Raw genomic sequence first — 19,017 nt, forward strand, 5'->3', positions numbered from 1 at the left:
CGAAAATGCCAACCCGGCTTGCCAAGAGGCCCTTCGCCCCCATCGGGAGAGAGCCACCCTTTCTGATTATGTCCGCCTCTGCGCGGGGGTCGGTTCCGCCCATGCTATTGGATTGGCCATTGGGGCAGCCCTTAAGGCAGCCAATTTTCGCCCCTCTGGTGGCATTTCACAAAATCGCCTTTGCTTTACCTGTAAACAGCCTGGTCATTTTTCCAGAGAGTGTCCTCAAAAACAATCTCCCCGGGGAACTGCAGCCCTTCCAACCATGCCCTCCCCAGGTGTTACTCCACGCCCTTTGCCCAATTCTCTCTGCCCCCGATGCGGACGAGGATTTCATTGGGCAAATGAGTGCCGTTCCAAGACTGATAGTCAGGGGCGTCAGCTTCTCCCTCGGAAGTCGGGAAACTTCCCTCGGGGCCAGCCCCTGGCCCCCACACCTCCGGGAGCGCCCCAGGGGGCCTTACAGGCTGCTCCCCAACCAAGCCAAGTATTCAATCCCTCCAGCGCGCCACCCCTGGCAGCGCAGGCCTAGACCTCTGTTCCACCACCAACACAGTACTAGACCCCCTCAAAGGCACTCAAGTAATTCCTACCGGAGTTTGGGGGCCTCCCCATCCCGGCACTCATGCCCTCATTCTTGGCCCCGCCTCTTCAGCTTTAAAAGGTATTCAAATCCACCCAGGAATACTCGACAGTGACTATTCTGGAGAAATTCAACTTTTGGTCTTGTCCGCAGGTGGCAACAAACACCTGAGTCCCGATTAACACTCTCCCAGATTACGGGACAGGGCAGATGCCTGATCACTGCAGGAGCCAAACCCTCATCCTACCTGCAGCCTTTCTGTAACACCACTGATTTTCTCCACAGCACAGACACCTCCAGATACATCCTTCCCACCAACGACACCTGGTGGGCCTGCACCGATGGCCTAACTCCTTGCATTTCCCTAGAGCTTAACACGGCTGCTTCCCCGCTGTTCTGTATTCTAGTTCAAGTTATTCCTCGCCTAACATATTACTCCCAGAAACAGTTTTCTGCCCTGTGGGAAGGTGTACCAGCCCAAGAGATGTCCCTCCCTAGACAAAAACGAGAGCCTATCTCAACCATCACCTTAGCTGTTCTGTTAGGATTAGGAACCGCAGGGGCAGGGACAGGCATAGCGTCCATGGTTTTAACCAATAAACATTATTCTGAACTTAGGGCCTCCATAGACGAGGATATAGAACAACTAGAAAAAGGCATTTCCGCCCTGGAAACATCTCTCACGTCCCTTTCTGAGGTTGTCCTACAAAACCGCCGAGGGTTAGATTTGCTGTTCCTCCAGCAAGGAGGCCTGTGTGCGGCCCTCAAGGAAGAATGTTGTTTTTATACTGATCACACTGGGGTCGCTAGAGATAGCATGGCCAAAGTAAGAGAAGGATTAGAAAAGCGTAAGCGAGAAAGAGAAAAGGAGCTTGGTTGGTTTCAAACATGGTTTTCCACCTCTCCATGGCTCACCACCTTGCTTCCTCCCTCCTTGGACCACTGGTCGGCCTAATTATCATCTTAACCTTTGGACCATGGGCCTTCTCGCGACTAAAGCAGTTTGTTCAAACACAGCTCAGAGAAAGCTCGGAGAAGCGCATTCAGGTCCATTATCATCGGCTAGACCTAGAGGACAGGGGCATCGCCCCTAGCCCCCCTGCACATTCCCCAAATCTCAGGCGGGGATGCTAATGTGCTTGGGACATGGGCTCAAGTGTTGAGGAGCAAAGAGGGCACAGCCAGGACTGTGCGAGGTAAGGACTCGGTGGAGTCCTCCGATAAGCCTGAGTACCCCGGCGGCATACTCCATTGCATGGCGGTTGCGCAGAAATCCCTTTCCGCCCCCACTCAAAACTGCGCCTTTCCAGTAAGCTCAGGGGCCGAGGGGACGCCCACGGTTCCTGATGCCGCCTCCAGGAAAATGTCCTTGTGGGATGGAGCCCCTGTCGCCCCTCTAAGTCTCCTCAGCTCTTGCTTGGTCCTAAATAAAAGTAAAGGGAGGAGATGTCAGGGACCGAGACCCTGACTTGAGCCTCTGGCTGGAAGCCACCATAGAAAACATGCTATTGAGCCTCTGGCTAGAAGCCACCATAGAAAACATGCTAAGAAACCAACCATTGATTCAGCACCACCTTGGTTGCACTAGATGGCCCAGTTCATAGAGCAATAATAATAGATAATTCTTGAGAATAAACCTACCAGAACGTCCTACAGTCAAGTCTCTTAGCAACCCAGGTAGGACCCAGTGTATAGGAACATTTTGTGGTCAGGTCACTTAGCAACTCTCCCCTATAGCATGACCAGTAACCTTTTCACCCTGCCAAGGTCCTGCTACCCCAAGCCAACTTCCTACAGGTGCTGAAGAACTGCCCCCTCCTGCTCCAAGATTGCCCCCTCCTGCTTTAAGAGTATATAAGTGTGTGAAAAATCAAAATAAATTGGCAGCTTGAACAGACTCCCATTTGTCTTGCTGTCCTCTTTGCGTCTCCCTTTCCCTTCATTCTCTCTCGTAGGTGGTCTCCCCTGTTGATGTCCTGCGTGTCGGGACAATTCGTAAATGCTTTACAGCAGCATATGTACTTGGGTACCAGTTGCCTCACCAATCCAAAGAGGGCCACTAATTCTGCCTTTGTCTTAGTAGCAGGATTTGCAGCAACTTGCCTTTCATTTACAGGGGATAGCTTGACTCTGTGAAGGATGTTTTTGTCATTCCACTTCTGATCAGAAGGCAAAGATGAGTGTGTTGGGCCTTCTTGGACTCTCTCAAGGATTTGAACTGGAAGGATGCTGTGTCAGCCTCTTCTGTCTGCAGGAGGAGGAAGCAGGGCAGGAAGGTAGTGCTGACCTGGGCTCAGTAACTGGCAAGGAGGGTGAGGAGAAGAATCCACTGACAAACACTGCTGGATGATACACCCTGACTCACACTCCTTAAATAAGGCCAGGTCCCTGTGCCTCCCACCCCCACCCCCCACCCCAGGAACCTCCAGCCTTGGGATTGCATAAGGGAGAAATATGGCTGGAAAGTCAGTAGAACTCGGAGCAGGGATGGGAAGCAGCTGTGGACAATGATAAATGAAGGCTGTGCCTGGGTCGCTGAGGGTAGGGGAAGGTCTGATTGATCAGAAGGAAAAGAAAGTTTGTTAGTCTTATGAAGACTCAGAGGTGACTGCCATTGCAAAGACAGGGATGCCTGTCTCAGAACTACAAGCCCTTCCCAAAACCCTCAGGACTCTTCTGTAATGGACCGATCTCTACCTCATGACACTAGGACTTTTACAAGAGAATGAGAGAGAGCACGGAAAGATTTCTGTTTCATTGATGATGAAATGGAGGCTCAGTGAGCTCAAATTTCCAAGGTATGAGCGGAAGATTGGATTATTGTAAAATCCCAACAGAACTTTACTTTGACAGCATTTGCCTTGAAACTGCAGCCCCTCCCACTGTGGGAGGAGCCTATTTCCTGCTGCATGGACAGCAGGCATTCCCATGACCTTGGGACAGTGGAATGAACTGTTCGTGGACCGATGTGATGGGAGCAGTGGCCTTCCCTGTGCTGTGTGGCTAGTGGTTAGATGCGGCACTCCACAGATCACCATGAGGTGAGCATCGCCTTCAGTAACCTCTGCACTAAAACGTCTGAAACCACAGGCCAAAACAGACCTTTCTTCCCCTTAAATTCTTTCTCTCAGGCATGTGTCACAGCAACGAAAAGTCTAACCCCATAGGTTGCTACCAAGAGTGGGGTCACTGCTGTGATTGTACCTAACCATGAGGAGCTGGGTTTTTTTGTTGTTTTTTTTTGAAGAATTTGAAAAAGGTTAGAGAAGCAAGCTGGAGAAGGGCGAGAATATAAACAGAGCTTAATGTATAAATGTGCAATTCTGGTAGGGGGCCCAAGGGTCAGAATGTCCGGAGGAATGCAGACAGGAAAAGACTGCTCATTAGGCTTCCGAGGGAAACAAGGACTCTATTAGCAACAGCAGGAGAGCCCATTCATATTGCATTATGGCAGAGAACTTGTCTACACCTTGTCCATACCTTGAGACTTACTGGGAGGCTGATGGGCTAATTAATCTGCCAGAAGAAATTTCAAGGCAGCCTGGTATTTAGGTTGCCACATGGGTATTGCTGGCTGCTATTAGCCAGGTGTATAGTGGACGCAAGGGCAGAAGGCTTTGAAAAACTTAATTTTGGTAAAAAAGTACAAGTAAAAGCAAGTTTCCAGCAGTTGCTAAATAGATTAGCTCCTCCATTAAGAAGTCAAGCACTTAGCTCTGGGACCATAAGATGCCTGTAGAGCATCTCAGAAATCAGCAAGATTCGCCCTATCTTCAGCCTCCAGGGTATGAAAGTGGAAACTCATTAGATAAGTCTTCCCCTTAAAAAGACAGCATTAGGGGCTGGGAATATGGCCTAGTGGCAAGAATGCTTGCCTCGTATACATGAAGCCATGGGTTCGATTCCCCAGCACCACATAAGTGATGCTGTGGCTCAAGTGGCAGAGTGCTAGCCTTGAGCAAAAAGAAGCCAGGGACAGTGCTCAGGCCCTGAGTCCAAAGCCCAGGACTGGCAAAAAAAAAAAAAAAAAAAAAAAAAAAAAAGACAGCATTAAAGCCAGGCCCAGTGGCTCACTTCTGCAATCCTAAGATACTCAGGAGGTTGAGATCTAAGGATTGCTGTCCAAAGCCAGCCTAGGCAGGAAAGTCTAGGAGACTCTTATCTCCAATTGACCACAAAGAAACCAGAGTGGAGCTGTGGTTCAAGTGGTAGAGGGCTAGCCGTAAGCACAAAAGCTCAGGGACAATGCCCAGGCCCAGACTTCAAGCCCCATACAGTGTCACATAGAAGGTGTCTCCTCAGCATTAATTTCACCATGCCCCGCTGCCAAGCACCCAGAGCCATAAACCAAGAGGGTTCAGTTATTGCTCTGCTCTAGCTGGCAGCTGACCTTGGTGTCATCCAAAAATGCTGGGTTTGTAGGTATGCAAAAGGTGAGGGGCAGGATTCTGGAGGCTTCCACCTGGATTTCAAAGACAAGCCCTAGAGGTCAGAGTCCCTAAGAAGGTGATGCTTGAAATAGTAAAGGGGCTACCTAAGCTTCAGGGGAGGCGCTGGGATGGGGAGGATGCCTAAAAGCAGCCTCAGGCAGTGAGTGTAGCTAGTCCAATAAAGAAGCCACGAGGCAAGGCCAGAGCTGAGAGGGGCTGCCCAGGCCCTCCAGAGCCCACATCACAGCACCACGTGACCCAGCTGCTGGATCTGGAGCTTTCCCTACTGTATTCTGGTCTTGCTTTGGTTCAATCTTTCCTTTCTCCTTTGCAACTCCTTCCTTTGGAATTATGCAAATTTTCTTTGACTTTTTTTTGGGGGGGGGGGGGGGAGAGGGGTGCCCATTCTGGGTGCTGTCCCTGAGAGCTTTTTTTTAAAAAAAAAAAAAAAAAAAAAAAAAAAAAAACTTTGGGCTGGGGATATAGCCTAGTGGCAAGAGTGCCTGCCTCGGTATACCCGAGGCCCTAGGTTCGATTCCCCAGCACCACATATACAGAAAACGGCCAGAAGCGGCGCTGTGGCTCAAGTGGCAGAGTGCTAGCCTTGAGCGGGAAGAAGCCAGGGACAGTGCTCAGGCCCTGAGTCCAAGGCCCAGGACTGGCCAAAAAAAAAAAAAAAAACTTTTATAAATTTTACTTTATTGATATTATAGAGGTGATATAAAGAGGGATTACATTTACATGTATCAGGTAATGAGTACATTTCCTTTTGTCTAGTGTCATCTGTTCCCTCTTCTCCCATTCCCTCCTTCCCATCACCACCCAAGAATTGTGTAGTTCACTTTCATCAACATTCAGTACGTTCCCATGTTGCATTTTCTTTCCACTCTTTTTTCTCCAATTCTGTGCCTCCCCTCCCTCCCAAATATGCACATGAATACACCATATATAAGGCAAAGAGTATATAAGGTAAAGAATACGGAATCATCAGAAAAAAATTTAAGTCCTTGTTTCCGTGTCTTTGGAGTTCATTTCAGTATGTGTACTATTTTATATACATATGAAGAGGCACTTGGGTATTGCACCTTTGTGATTCTCTCCTCTTTTCATCTGAGATCTTCTTTTGCTCAAAGCTAGCACTCTACCGCTTGAGCCACAGTGCCACTTCCAGCTTGTCTGAGATCTCTATTGGCGATGAGTCTTATGGACTTTTCTGCCCCAGGTGGCTTCAAACTGCAACCCCTCAGTTCTCGGCCTCTTGAGTAGCTAGGATTACAGGCATGAGACCCCAGCGCCCGGCTTTTCCTTTTGATTTTTATAAGGGCTCACAGCTTTGAACTCTGGGACGGGGGGACTGCCAGTACTGAAGCTTGAGTTGAACTCAGAACCTGGACACTGTCCCTAAGTTTCTTCACTCAAGGCTTGTGCTCTATCACTTGAGCCATAGCTCCAGTAAGGGTTTTGTTGACTAGCAGAAGTCTCACAGACTTTCCTGCTCAGGCTGGCTTTGAACTACATTCCTTAGATCTTGTCCTCCCGAGTAGCTTGGATTACAGGCATGAGCCACTGGCTCCTGGGTTGGCCTTGAACTTTTAAGCATTACTGGAACTGAGATTGTGAGGAAGGAACTGGTATGGTTTTGGTTGTATGCAGGGTAGTTATACCATGATGAGTAAAATTATAACATTTTATTGTTTTTCTTTGGAGATTCAGTCTAGTGTATAGAAATGTGCTTGGGTGTGCAGCGGACAGGGGGCAGGCTGGTGACAGCTTATTGTGATCAGCCACCTGATGAGACTGAGAGACGTCTACATTGGTAAAGCACACTTTCCATGTGTCTGAGAGGGCATGAGGCGGATTAGACCCTGAGCGCTCTGACGTAATCAATGATTTAATTCACTGATGCTCAAGATTTGAACAGACTATTGAGCAGTGGTGGAATTGTGGAAGGGGGAACCACCAACTAGAGAGGTCATTGGGGTGTGCCGTTGAACCATATAGCTTGGCCCTGGGCCCTTCCTATTCTTTCACTCTACCTCTTAAGTCCTTTTTTTTTGGGGGGGGGGGAGTCCTGGGGAAGGAATCAGAGCATACTTGCTAGGCAAGTGCTTTTCTCCGCACTTCGTTCTATTTCTTGGCTACTCGATGTTAAGGAGCCTCCTCCACAAGCTCCTGCTCCATGACATTCGGCCTTACTCAGACCCAAAGTCTCTCAGGTATTTGTCACAGTGATGGAATGTCAGAATAAAACAGACACCAACTCTGCTCTAGACACTCGGTGCTATTGTTTTACTATCCTGGCCCAGCACCCAGCTAGACGGGAACTCACTGAAGGCAGGCCTGAGTCTGTGAATGAAAGCTGCATCCCTGTGCCGAGTACAGTGCCTAGCACCTTGGGTGCTCTTCCACTAATGGGCCAGAGACTGCTGAAACACGGCACCATTAGCCCTATTTTACACTCCAGAAATGCGCTCAGGGATGCAGAACTACACACTCATAGCATGAACCCACACATTTCTGCCTCCAGACTCTATGCTATATCTACTGTCATCATTCTTGTAGTGACTGCATTAGATTACTAGCTTAATAGTTACTATCATTTATGCAACTACTGACATTTAAGTTCTCCATTATTTCTCACTCTTGTAGACAGCTGTAATAAAATCTTTCCATAAGCAATTGACAGCATAAGCCCTACACAGAGATGGTTGGGTCTGCACATCTGAAGTGATTATCTAAGTAGGTGGTACCACTCTGTCACAGCCCCCTTTCCTTTAAGATAGGAGAGTCCCTGTTCTTTGTACGATGTGTTCAGCGGTGTCTAAGCTGTACAGGGGTTCTCTTAACAGAATCTACCTTTTTTTTTTTTTTTTTTTTTTTTGGTAACAGTCTGGGGCTTGACTCAGAGGTCTGGATGCTGTCCCTGAGCTTGTCCACTCAAGGCTAGCACTCCAGCGCTTGAGCCACAGCTCCACTTCCAACTTTTTGGTGGTTAGTTGGAGATAAAAGTCTTACAGACTTTTCTGCCTGGGCTGGCTTTTAACTGTGATACCCAGATCTCAGCTTCCTAAATAGCTAGAATTATAGGTATGAGCCACTGGCTCCTGGCTAAAACCTACCTTCTTGATAGCTATAATTTTTTTTTTGCACATCTGTAAATCCAGTTATTAGGGAGGAAGATCATGAGTCTGAGGCCAGTCTGAGCTACCTAGCAAGTTTAAAGCCAGTCGGGGCAACTTAGCAACAACTTGTATCCAAATTAAAAGGAAAAAAAAAGTGGGGTGGGCTGTGGCTCAGTAGTGGAGCAGTTGCTTGGCATACTTAAAAGATCCTGGGTTCCATTCCCAGCAGTCCTCTCCCCCCCCCCCAACAAACTTTGATTTTGGAGACTTCGTAAAGACTTCCATAGTTCATTCCTCTGGGGAAGCTGCTTCCTGCGACAAACATGTAATCAGGCCTGAACTCATCAGGGTGCCCATGGAGAAAAAAAAGAAAGGCAGGCGGTGATCATCTCCAAGTCTGCTCTCCATCACTCACCAGGAAGCCAGCTGCCACCTCAGCCCTGAGGAGGATTTTCTTCTCACTTCGTTTCCTAAAATAAAAGCCATAGCCAGCTTGGGAGAACTTCTCACCAAGCAAAACAGAGAAATAAGAGTACAGAGGGTTAGCAGGTTAGGGAAACTCTTCAGTCAGGCCCCAGTGTCTGTCAGATGAGGATACCGAGACTGAGTTGCTGAGTGACTAGCTTAGGATGCCACAGCAAAACTGGTAGAACCCAGCCCAGGTCAGGCTCCAGGCCTGTCTGTCCCAGCTGACAGTGGTTTCTGTCAGTGGGGCACGCCTATGGCCTCCATGACAGTCGTTTCAGTGTGCCTTTCTTCAATTTCGGGTATTAAAAATGTCATGAAAATTAGGTTTCCCCATCTAAGTAAAATCATGGGACAGGCCAGGCATGGCTCCCACCTGTAATCCTAGCTACTCAGAAGGCTGAGGACCTGAGGATCAAGATTCAAAGCCAGCCTAGGCAACTAAGTCCTGTGAGACTCTTATCTCCAAGTAACCAGTAAAAAGCTAGGAGAGGTGGCTCAAGTGACAGCCTTAAGCAGAAAAGCTAAGGGACAGCACCCAGGTCCAGAGTTCAAGCCCTGGTACCAGCACACATGCAAAGAATCATGGGACTCTCTGTGCCTTTGAATGTACTGTCTTCCTGCCAAGGGCTTCCTTTTCCACCAAACTGCTTCAACTCTTCGTCCTTCAGAACCTCAGAGAACTGTTACCTTTTAGGAAAATGCTCCTGGATAATCCACCTAGGCTGATCATTTCCTGCCCTATGTTCTCAGGCCCAGACTTTGCCGCCAATGTGGAGAAACATGTCAAAGTTTCAAGCCTAGCACAGGACTTTCTCTAGGAAGGAACTCTGGTTCCTCCGGTCCCCCGTGCCCCGCTCCCCCCACCGTTCTGAGCTCAGTGTGATCTCTGGGAGGGCTGATCTGATGCCCCAGAAGGAGCATGAACAGGGACGTCTTCTGCCTGAGGAGTTACTAATCCTGGAGCCATCGAGCTTTTGACAGATGCCGCCAGGAGGTGTCAAAGCAGCTCGGCTGACAAGTGAGTAGGCACTGGAGATGCAAGACACTGTCAGGGTGTGGTGGCCTTGGGGCGGGGGGGGGGGGGGGGGGAGCTGTGAGTGCTTGGGAAGGTGTCTGCACCAGTGTGAACCTAGTCACTGCTTTTCAGCTAGGCCTTCAGAGGCCCAGCTCTGCCTTTCCCCTCTGGCTAACCCAGGCCCCAAGATCCTGACAGAAGAGTAAGGCAGGCAGGGAAATAGGTGTGCTCAGAATACGGGATGTAGGCAAAAAAACAAAACAAAACAAAAGCCAAAAAAAACATACAGGTATGAATTACCCTACCACAACAAATAACTCAAGAAAGAGTCACCTACCATGGACTTGGACTTGCTCAGGGGTGTGGAAAAGAACACATGACACAGCAGGGTATGCGTTTCTGTTATCTCCAGTGTACTTTAATCTGCTTGTTTCCACACAGAATTTGTGTGTTTAACAGTGGCACGAGCCATTCTCGAAATACAATCTGGCACCCAGACAATGACAGATGCACACGGAAACGAGTGAGTGAACCTTTACCTAGAGGCAAAACACGCATGGCAAGACTCTGCAATCCCAAAGCCTCGTGTTCAGCACCTGGGGACAATAAACACTTCAAAAGACACTATGAGACTGTGTTGATGGGTGACCCAGACAGCAAATGGCTCCACGAGAGATGTTAGAGGGTATTTAGAGGAGCCCAAAGATCCATCCCAAAGGCTGCCTGGGAAAAGGAGATGGGGAGAGATCACCTGCAAAGTGCCGATGCTCAGCACTGTACGTGCATCATCTCTTTTAACCCCAACAGTATCATCTTGCCCACATGGCCATGGGACACTTGGGGGTGGCACCCAGGTTCAAGCCTACATCCCACATTTGCCAGCCCCCCACTTCGGCGTGTGAGGCCATGCTGCCTCACACAGGGTAGGAGAGCATGCTCTTTAGGGTCCCAAAGGGAGCTGGGCATGTGGCTGAGAGGCAGAGGGCTTGCCCAGCAGGCACCAGGCCCTGGGCTGCATTCCCAGCACTAAAAACCAAAAGCAAACACAAAACGAAAGGAAAACTAAGGGCATCAAGGATGAGCAGGTGGCAAAGGCCCAGTACACACAGAAGACTAGGTAACCGACAGTTCCCACTTGTAGTCCATTTAGTGGTAAGCCTGGATCAGAGCATAAGAAAAGTGTCTGGAGACTGACGTGTGACAAGTGAACTTGTAGAAACACCTGTGCCTGTTCCCTGCTGGTGCTGAACATGTAACTTGAGAAATTTCAACCTGGGTGACACAGCCCTGTAGTCTGCCCCAGCCCCACTGTCAGACACCCCAGATACAGATGGAAATCCCAGGGTGACAGGTTCTCTCTACTGACCCGTCCCTTCTTTCCAAAGCACCATGACATCTCCCACCATGACATCATTGCCTGTATTTCTCCCTTCTTGGAGACATCTCCCACCTCATGTTTTAATCAGTGAAGTGGACTGCAGCTCATTGGGATGTGAAATACATACTTCAAATACCTTCACATAAAAAAAAAATGCTCTTCAGAGTTGTGAAGCTCCTCACAAGCTAAGCTTGAATCGAGTGTATTGCTTATCGGTTAAATACTATTATCCACTGGGGGAGAGGCATCAGAACAGCTTAGGTGACTATCCAAGAAGCCCAGGACTCAGGCTCAAAGGCCTAACAGACAGTCTGGGAGAAAAAAGGGAACTTTTTATCCTCGAGTGGAACTGTGCCTTGTGGGACGGAGGTGACAGGACTTCTAACCCTCCTCAGCCTTCTCAGTGAAGGCACAGAACAAAGTGAAACTGAGGAGTGCTTCAAGGAGGGAAGAAGAGGTAGACGGACTGCAAGACCAGCGGGTGGGACCAGCGAGCAGGGCCAGCCCTGTGCGCTTCTGTGGGTAGTGTGAATGGGAGTAGGTGGGACCAAAATCATGCCACTGTTTAATCAAGATGTCTTTGCCCACAGGCTGGCTTCTTGTATCACAGAGGCACATCTGTCTTCACTTCCCAATGATCCAAATCTTGTCCAAAGGTGAAAGGCCTTGGGCCACATGGCCCAGTACCACTCATTGCTTACAGAAGAAAGTTGGCTGTGTTCAGTCTACAGCCCCGACGTGTGTTCAGGAAGAGCTGCAGTACAAACACACACTGTAAAATATGTCAAATGATTAAAATATCTGCTTTCCAGTTTTATTCTTAACAAGAGATGGAACTTAATCCTCTAAGCCAAGAGTTTGGTTTATATAGCGCAAATTAGTGTTCTAAAATTAACCCCAGAAAACAGTCAATGTGTGCCAAAGGGCAACCCTGGAGCTGTGAGGGGTTCTCAGCTTATCAACAAGGAGCAAATGCTGTAGCTGTTAAAAACGTATAAAGCATTCACTGGAAGTAGAAGAGGAAAAGATAGTAATAAAGGTAACCTTATTGCCCCCAAAACGATCGTACAACAATAGTGTGGGCAGAAAAATGTCATTGTTCGTTACATAGAAATCATCCAGGCACTGCAGTCTAATGGCTGATCGCAGCCAGATACAAATATTCAACATTCCACGGAGGAAACAGATACTGTATTACAATCTGAGTGTCTCTCGGGCATTGGGTGTTTTATACAGAACCCTGCCAGAAATAAGTGCATATGCAATATTGACCAGAAAAATACTGTTCAAATGAGCAGCACTAACAGTCAATAAAATCAAGAGAATGAGAATCAGGCAAATGGTAGCGGCGGGGTCTGAGGCTCTGGCCTGTCCCCTCGAGCCACATGACACTTTCCTGATTCTCTTCTATCGCCGAGCCTTGTGTTTCCCTGTCTAGGGGCAAAAGAGTGTGCCAGGCTAAGGTCAAGTCCTGCCAGGGATGAAAAGTGCCTGACAGAAATGGTGGCGTCTGTGACACAGGTAATGTCACTAAGGAGAGCCCGAAGACTAAAACTCCCCAGACTCCACATCACCCCCAAAACTGCCTGTGAAGCTTCCTCTCTGAAATGGAATAAATAATTTAACCAGTATCTAAACAAAATACATGGAAATATATATATATTAGCCATTGACTCCCCCCACTCCACCCCACCCCAGTTCTGTTTCTCTTTTACTTCTTATAACTGTCTTGCTTCAAAGTCAAACTACAGCTCTGGGGAGGAAGTCCTGGGGAAAAGGATTTCAGGTACCAACACCCATAGGTCCCATACCAGCCCAGCAACCCAAACAAGGTGCCAAATACTTTCTGAGAAAAGTCATGGAAATACACGGCTGTGCACAGAAACATCCACACCCAGATGAAGGTGAGGAAGCCCAGGGCGATGACCAGCGTGGTGATGGCGGTGTGGAGGTAGTGGCTCCGGTCCGTCTTCACCTCATGCAGCACAGCCATCTCCTCCACGATCATGAGGGCACAGAAGGTCAGCAGGAAGGCATGGCCCGAGATGTCGAAGCCATGCCAGAAGCCCCCTTCCCGGTGACACTGCTGTTTGCTCTGGTGCTCCTCCCGGACCCTGTCCAAGGCGGGCGAGTGGTAGCAGTTGCCTGTGTAGTGCTCGATGTTGGAAAAGAGGGCCGTGCAGGCATACCAGATGGCCGTGCCCACCAGCAGGGTGCTGAGCCGCCGCAGGACCAGGCCAGCCTTGCCTGTCAGGTGGTAGTTGGTGAGGGCAATGAAAGGCAGGAGGAGACAGAACGTCCAGGCCCAGGCCAGTTTGACAAAGTACCTGACAGAGGAGGAAGATTCAAGTGAAGAAGGGCCGGTCAGAAAGCCCCAAGGGAAGGGCAGTGGGAGAAACTGAGCGAAGATCCTAAGGGCGACCATGTTTCAGGCCTTCACTAAGTGCTTCACTGACTATTTGACTATTTAGTCCTTCACTCTATGGATAGGTACTATTTGTCAGCCCTGGTTTACAGATAAGGAAACTGAGGCACAGAGAGATATAATACAAAGTGGAAGTCTCAGTAGTAGAGCTAGGATTCAACTCCAGGGCATGTAATTTTAGCACTGTGTTGTTTGTTTGGAACAGCAATAATAGTTGAGCATCTATCAAATGCTCAGCGCTTTCATACACATTCACTTTCCATAGGACACTCCCAAGTACCCTGGGAGGACCCGTTTAAAGACAGAACTTGAGACTTCAAAATTTCAGTACTTAAGCTGGGCACCTGCGGCTCATGCCTGAACTCCTACCTACTCAGGAGGCTGAGATATGAGGATCTCAGTTCAAAGCCACACACAGCAGAAAAGTCCACAAAACTCAAATCTCCAATAAACTCCTCAGAAAAAGCCAGAAGTGGTGCTGTGGCTCAAGTGGTAGAGTGCTAGCCTTGAGCCACAGAAGCTCAGAGACAGCACCCAGGCCCTGAGTTCAAGCCCCACAACTGGCACCAAAAATATATTTTAAAAAAAAGAAAAAGTTCAGTACTTAGCCAAAGGTCACAGTGAGACAATGGCAAGCACAGATTAAATCCTACTTCAGCTGGCCCCAAAGCACATAGGCCTTTTGCCTACATGGAGGAAAAAAAACTCCCGTAACAAAGAGCTTTACTTCAAGCTAGAAGACCTGAATTCAAATCCTGACTCTGACTTAAACTGTTACTACACCTCTCTAGGTTTCCTCTCTCTCCTCGGTGGCAGAGCTGAAGGCATCAACAGTTTTCAAGGTCCTTTCCACATCCAATGAGTTACCACTAGTCCCCTCCCCTTAATTAACCCAGCATCTTGAAGCAAAACACCAGAAGCCATGGCTACCCTCAAATCACAAGGGCTCTTGTGCCAGGCCGCTTGAGTTTGCCCAGGTGAGAGGAGGGGGTCCCTGCCTTCCCTGTGCAAAGGAAAGTTGAGTGGCTGGCCTGAGGACTAGCTTTGGAAAACTCTGTGAAGACTGGAGGCTTTAAGTATCTATTCTTAGCCCAGCTGCTGGGGTGGGCCAAGGACACCATGCCTCTGTCCTAGGTTCCAATGGCTTCTCAGACACCACCTAAGGGACTGTCACTTAAACCGGTCCCCACACTGATAGCGAGGGGCTCGGTGGAGCCAAGACTTGTCAGGCATTTGGAAAGAACTGCGTGGGAGAGAAACCGGGGCTTGATGTCAATAATCAAAGTAGGGGCGGACTCGGGAGAAGGGGAGGCATTAGACTCCCACGAGGGAGTCATCTCAGCTTCCAATTCTGCTTTATTACGACAGCAGTGTTTTGTGCAATAAATGTACAATCTGGATTAAAAAATAAAAGTGGATGGGCGGAGTTAATGAGATGTCCCAAAGAGCCAAACCGGGACTGCTTTCCTGGACGGCGGCCATGCACTCGGGGTGACTGGGAAGGTGCAGGGCGATCCAGGGGAAAGGTTATCGAGCGCAGAGGGTTCCCGTCTCTGCCAGGGTGGAGCGGGGGTTCTGCCCGGGCTGGGGGAGGCAGGCCAGCGTGGTGCTGGGGGGGCGGAGGGGAGGCCTGGGGGAGTGGAGGGTCCTCCCGAGACGGTGATGGGGCAGGGTTATTGGAGGGTCACAGACAGAAGGACAAGGGACGGCTCCCTTGAGTTCCAGGGGGAGGTGGGGGGGCCGGCTCCGGGCCCGATCTCACCCTCGCCCCCACCCGTGCCGACGCGCACCCGTCCAGCCCGGCTGTCCCGTCCGCGCCCCCGCGACACCTCCACTTCGTCCGGGGTCCCCGGGCCCCGGGAGGAGGCGCAGGCGGCTGCTAGGGCCCGGACGTCCCGCCGACGTCCCCGTCCCGCGGGGCCCCGACGGCGGCGCCCTCGCGGTGCGGGCCGGACCCCGGGGGTGGGGTGGGGGGACACTCACACGTTGAGGACGTTGCGCTTGTTGCTGAGGTAGCTCTCGGGCAGCGGGGACAGCTCCTTGAGGAGGGAGCCCGCCAGCATGGAGGTGACCAGCGCCCAGGGCAGGTACCGCCGCACGGCCGCCCTCACCAGCGTCCCGCGGAGGAACCACGCGCAGCGCTCCAGGTGCTCCATGCCGAACCTCGCCGGCCACCGTCCGCCTCTCCGGCGCCTTCGCGGCCACCGTCCCGCCGCCCTGCGCGCCCGGACGGACGGGCGGCTCCGCCCCCCTTCCCCTGCGCGCGCATGCGCGACGCCTCGCCAGCCACGCCCACCCGGCGGGGCCCGCGCGCTCCCTCTGGTGGCCGCTGCGGGCCTCGGCAGCGCGCGCGCACACGCGCGGTTCTGCACCCCTGTGGGGACTGTGGATGCGACTGAGCCTCTGAGTCTGGGCTCTGTCCTGGGGAAAAGAGCTGGAAGGATACGCGCAGCCCTGCAGGAATTGGAGCGGTGTGCACAGTATCGTTTAGTCTCTCTTGGAAACCCCAAGTCACCTCCTCCATCCCAGCTGCCTCAGTTTCTCATCCATGGTGGGGAGACCAGAAGACGTGAGCTTTTCCCAAGAACTGATGAACTGAGTCAGATACAGAAAAACAAATGCCACGTGCTCTCAACTTCAGAATCTAAAGCAAACAAGCCCATAGTAGCAAACTTGAGCATGGCCATTGCCGGAGTTTTTGTTTTTGTTGTTTGCTTGCTTTACTCAGTTTTCACTTTTGCCCAGGGCTGGTCCTATCTTCCTTCCATGCCCCCGAGATTACAGGCAAGAACCACCACACCCAGTTTGTTCTTTTTTTTTTTTTTGCCAGTCCTGGGGCTTGAACTCAGGGCCTGAGCTCTGTCCCTGGCTTCTTTTTGCTCAAGGCTAGCACTCTGCCACTTGAGCCACAGCGCCACTTCTGGCCTTATTGTATATATGTGGTGCTGAGGAATCGAACCCAAGGCTTCATGTATATGAGGCAAGCACTCTTGCCACTAGGCCGTATTCCCAGCCCACCCAGTTTGTTCTTGAATATCAAGCCCAGAGTCTTAAGCATGCTATGCACACACTGTACTCCCAGCCTACAGATTCGTCATTAATACACTGAACTAAAGGAAAATAAGTTACTATTTTAAATTTCTTCTTTATACAGAGGAGAGAAATAACCAAAAGGGATGGCTAGGCAAGATGCTTTCTGCCCAGAAGATGCTGTGATGGACAGATTCTTGGGCTCAGCAGAGAAGTGGGGGGGGGGGGGGGGAAGGGAGCACATGCAGAGAAAGGGCAGGAGCATTCTTGGAAAAGATGGCTGCCCTCTAAGCCAGCTCTGAAGGCTGGGCCAGGGATCTGCCAGAGGATGCCAGGAGAAGCAGGCATTCCTTGAAGTGCAGCCAGCAGGTGCCCTTTTGTTGGCCTGAGTGTGGGAAATAATTCACTTCGATTTGGGAGGAAAGGGGAGAGGGCAGGTTGTAACTCCCAGCAGGTGGCTGGCTCTCCAAGATCTCTGTCCTTATTAACTTCTGGCCATTGCTCTTTCTAGTCCAAAGGTCCAGGAGGCTAAAATCTGAAGATCACAGTTCAAACCCAGCCCACCCTCCACAAAAGTCCATGAGACTTTTGAGGCTTAGGTTCTTTCCTTGAGGGTTTTTTTCCTTTCTAAATTTGTTAAATTTGGTTTTTGTTATTCGGGGTTAGTTTTATTTTTGTCCGTCCCCCCACCCCCACCCCCCTCCATGAGACTCTTACCTCCAATGAACCACCAAAAAGCTAGAAGTAGAGCTGTGACTGCCTGGAGTGGAAAGGGCTAAGGGACAGCGCAAGAACAGTGTGGGGTCAATTTCCTTCTTTGTCCAGATAAGTATGTGAACCTTTTTGGGGGTGGGGGTGGGGGTGGAAGATATACACTAGGAGCACAATAAACACCGCTAAAGTAAAGATGCTCTTTGGGGTGTGTTTATGGTAGCTTGTAGGAAAGGCTTAGTGTTGCTAAGCACAGCAGCTCAGTTCTCACACTATGGAAGAGCACAGCAAGTTGCCCGGAGGGTCCCAAGGTCTCAACACTCCCATAAATTCTTAGGGTCCGGGGCTGGGCGGTGGCCACGGGTGCGCAAGAATGTGGGCGCTGACACCAGAGCTTTTCCGCTCCAGCTGCTGCGGGCCAGCAACGCAGCAAATTCCGCAGCCACACCTGGCCTTGCAGCTGCCCTGGCAGGACCAGGGCAAGGAGGATTTCCTACTCTAGGGCCGCAGGCCCCGGGGCATGGCCTTGACCTCGCTCCGTGCAGGGCCAGGGTGTGGCTGGAGCTCTCGGCATCCCAGCAGCCCTCGGGGGTCCTGCAGCTGAGCCCCACTCACTCTGCACCTGGCCCTGGCGGCCACCCCAGCCTTCTGGCACCTCTCTGCTGGCTGACACCCCCACCCTCCTTCTTGATCAACACCCAGCAGGGTGTAAATGACCCCTCTGGGTTTCGGGGTCCTGGGGTCAGGGGAGAAATCTGGTCCTGGATGTTGGGCTGGTAAACAAAGCCCTTTTCCTGGCAGCACTAACCCCAGCCCTTCCTCCCACCCTCAGTGGGGCGCTGAGATCCACACACCCCCTCCCACTCCTCCTGGTATGCTCTTGCCCTCCCCTAGCCGGCCTTTCTCACTCTGCAGACGAACCCCACTCTCCAGCCTCAGCCCCCTGCCACTCTGTTCTCTCTCTCTCTGAGTGCCTGTACCCTGACTCTCCCCAGCTGACCTCTGCTGGTTTCCTGTTTTCTACTATTGTCACCTATTACTAATATCGTGACTTCAGAGGGGCAGGGAAATTCTGGGCAGTAGCTCTTCCATTAAGAAGTTTACAGTCAGGCTGGGAATATGGCCTAGTGGCAAGAGTGCTTGCCTCCTACACATGAAGCTCTCGGTTCGATTCCCCAGCACCACATATATGGAAAATGGCCAGAAGGGGCTCTGTGGCTCTGGTGGCGGAGTGCTAGCCTAGAGTGGAAAGAAGCCAGGGACAGTGCTCAGGCCCTGAGTCCAAGCCCCAGGACTGGCCAAAAAACAAACAAACAAACAAAAAAAAGAAGTTTACAGTCAGAGCCAGGTACATCGGCACACATCTCAGCACTTGGGAGGCTGAGGCAGGAGGATGGTGAGTTTGAGATCAGCTTGTGCTGATCTCAAGATCCTAAATCACCACCACCAGCCCCAAAGAAAAGAAAAGAAAGAGAAAGTAGGGAAGAATCAAAGAAAAGAGGGAGAGAAAGGAGGAAGAGAGGGAGAGGAGGAGGAAGGAATGGAAGGAAGGAGGGAAGAAAGAAGGAAGGAAGGGAGGAGGGAGGGAGGGAGGAAAGAAGGAAAAGAAAGCCTTTGGAGCTGGCTACATTACTACTATTAATCACTATTACTCTTTCTTATTTATTGACTGCTCTGTGCTAGGCAAGTATCAAGTCCTGTTGATGATGTCATCGTGTGATTTCACTTTATAGATGAGTAAACTGAGACACAGAAAGGTTGAGAAACTTGCCAATGGTCACACAGCTGGGAGATAGACCCTGGGCGGGGCTGTCAGGATCTGGAACCCACGGGCAGCTCACCAACAGGCTGCGCC

The 19,017-nt window shown here is 50.6% G+C and overlaps 1 protein-coding gene across 1 annotated transcript; it reads right to left on the bottom strand.

The window, feature by feature from the left end:
* Positions 1–10,010: 10,010 nt before the first annotated feature.
* On the bottom strand, positions 10,011–15,640 carry Fitm2 (fat storage inducing transmembrane protein 2). The gene is made up of 2 exons (XM_048349470.1): positions 15,405–15,640; positions 10,011–13,323 (listed from the first exon to the last, which is right to left on the bottom strand). The coding sequence occupies exons 1-2, from the start codon at positions 15,575–15,577 to the stop codon at positions 12,708–12,710; spliced, it is 789 nt and encodes a 262-aa protein (XP_048205427.1). The 5' UTR covers positions 15,578–15,640; the 3' UTR covers positions 10,011–12,707.
* Between the last annotated feature and the right edge of the window lie 3,377 nt (positions 15,641–19,017).

The sequence above is a fragment of the Perognathus longimembris genome, chromosome 6, assembly GCF_023159225.1.
Source record: "Perognathus longimembris pacificus isolate PPM17 chromosome 6, ASM2315922v1, whole genome shotgun sequence".
Classification (NCBI taxonomy): Eukaryota; Metazoa; Chordata; class Mammalia; order Rodentia; family Heteromyidae; genus Perognathus; species Perognathus longimembris.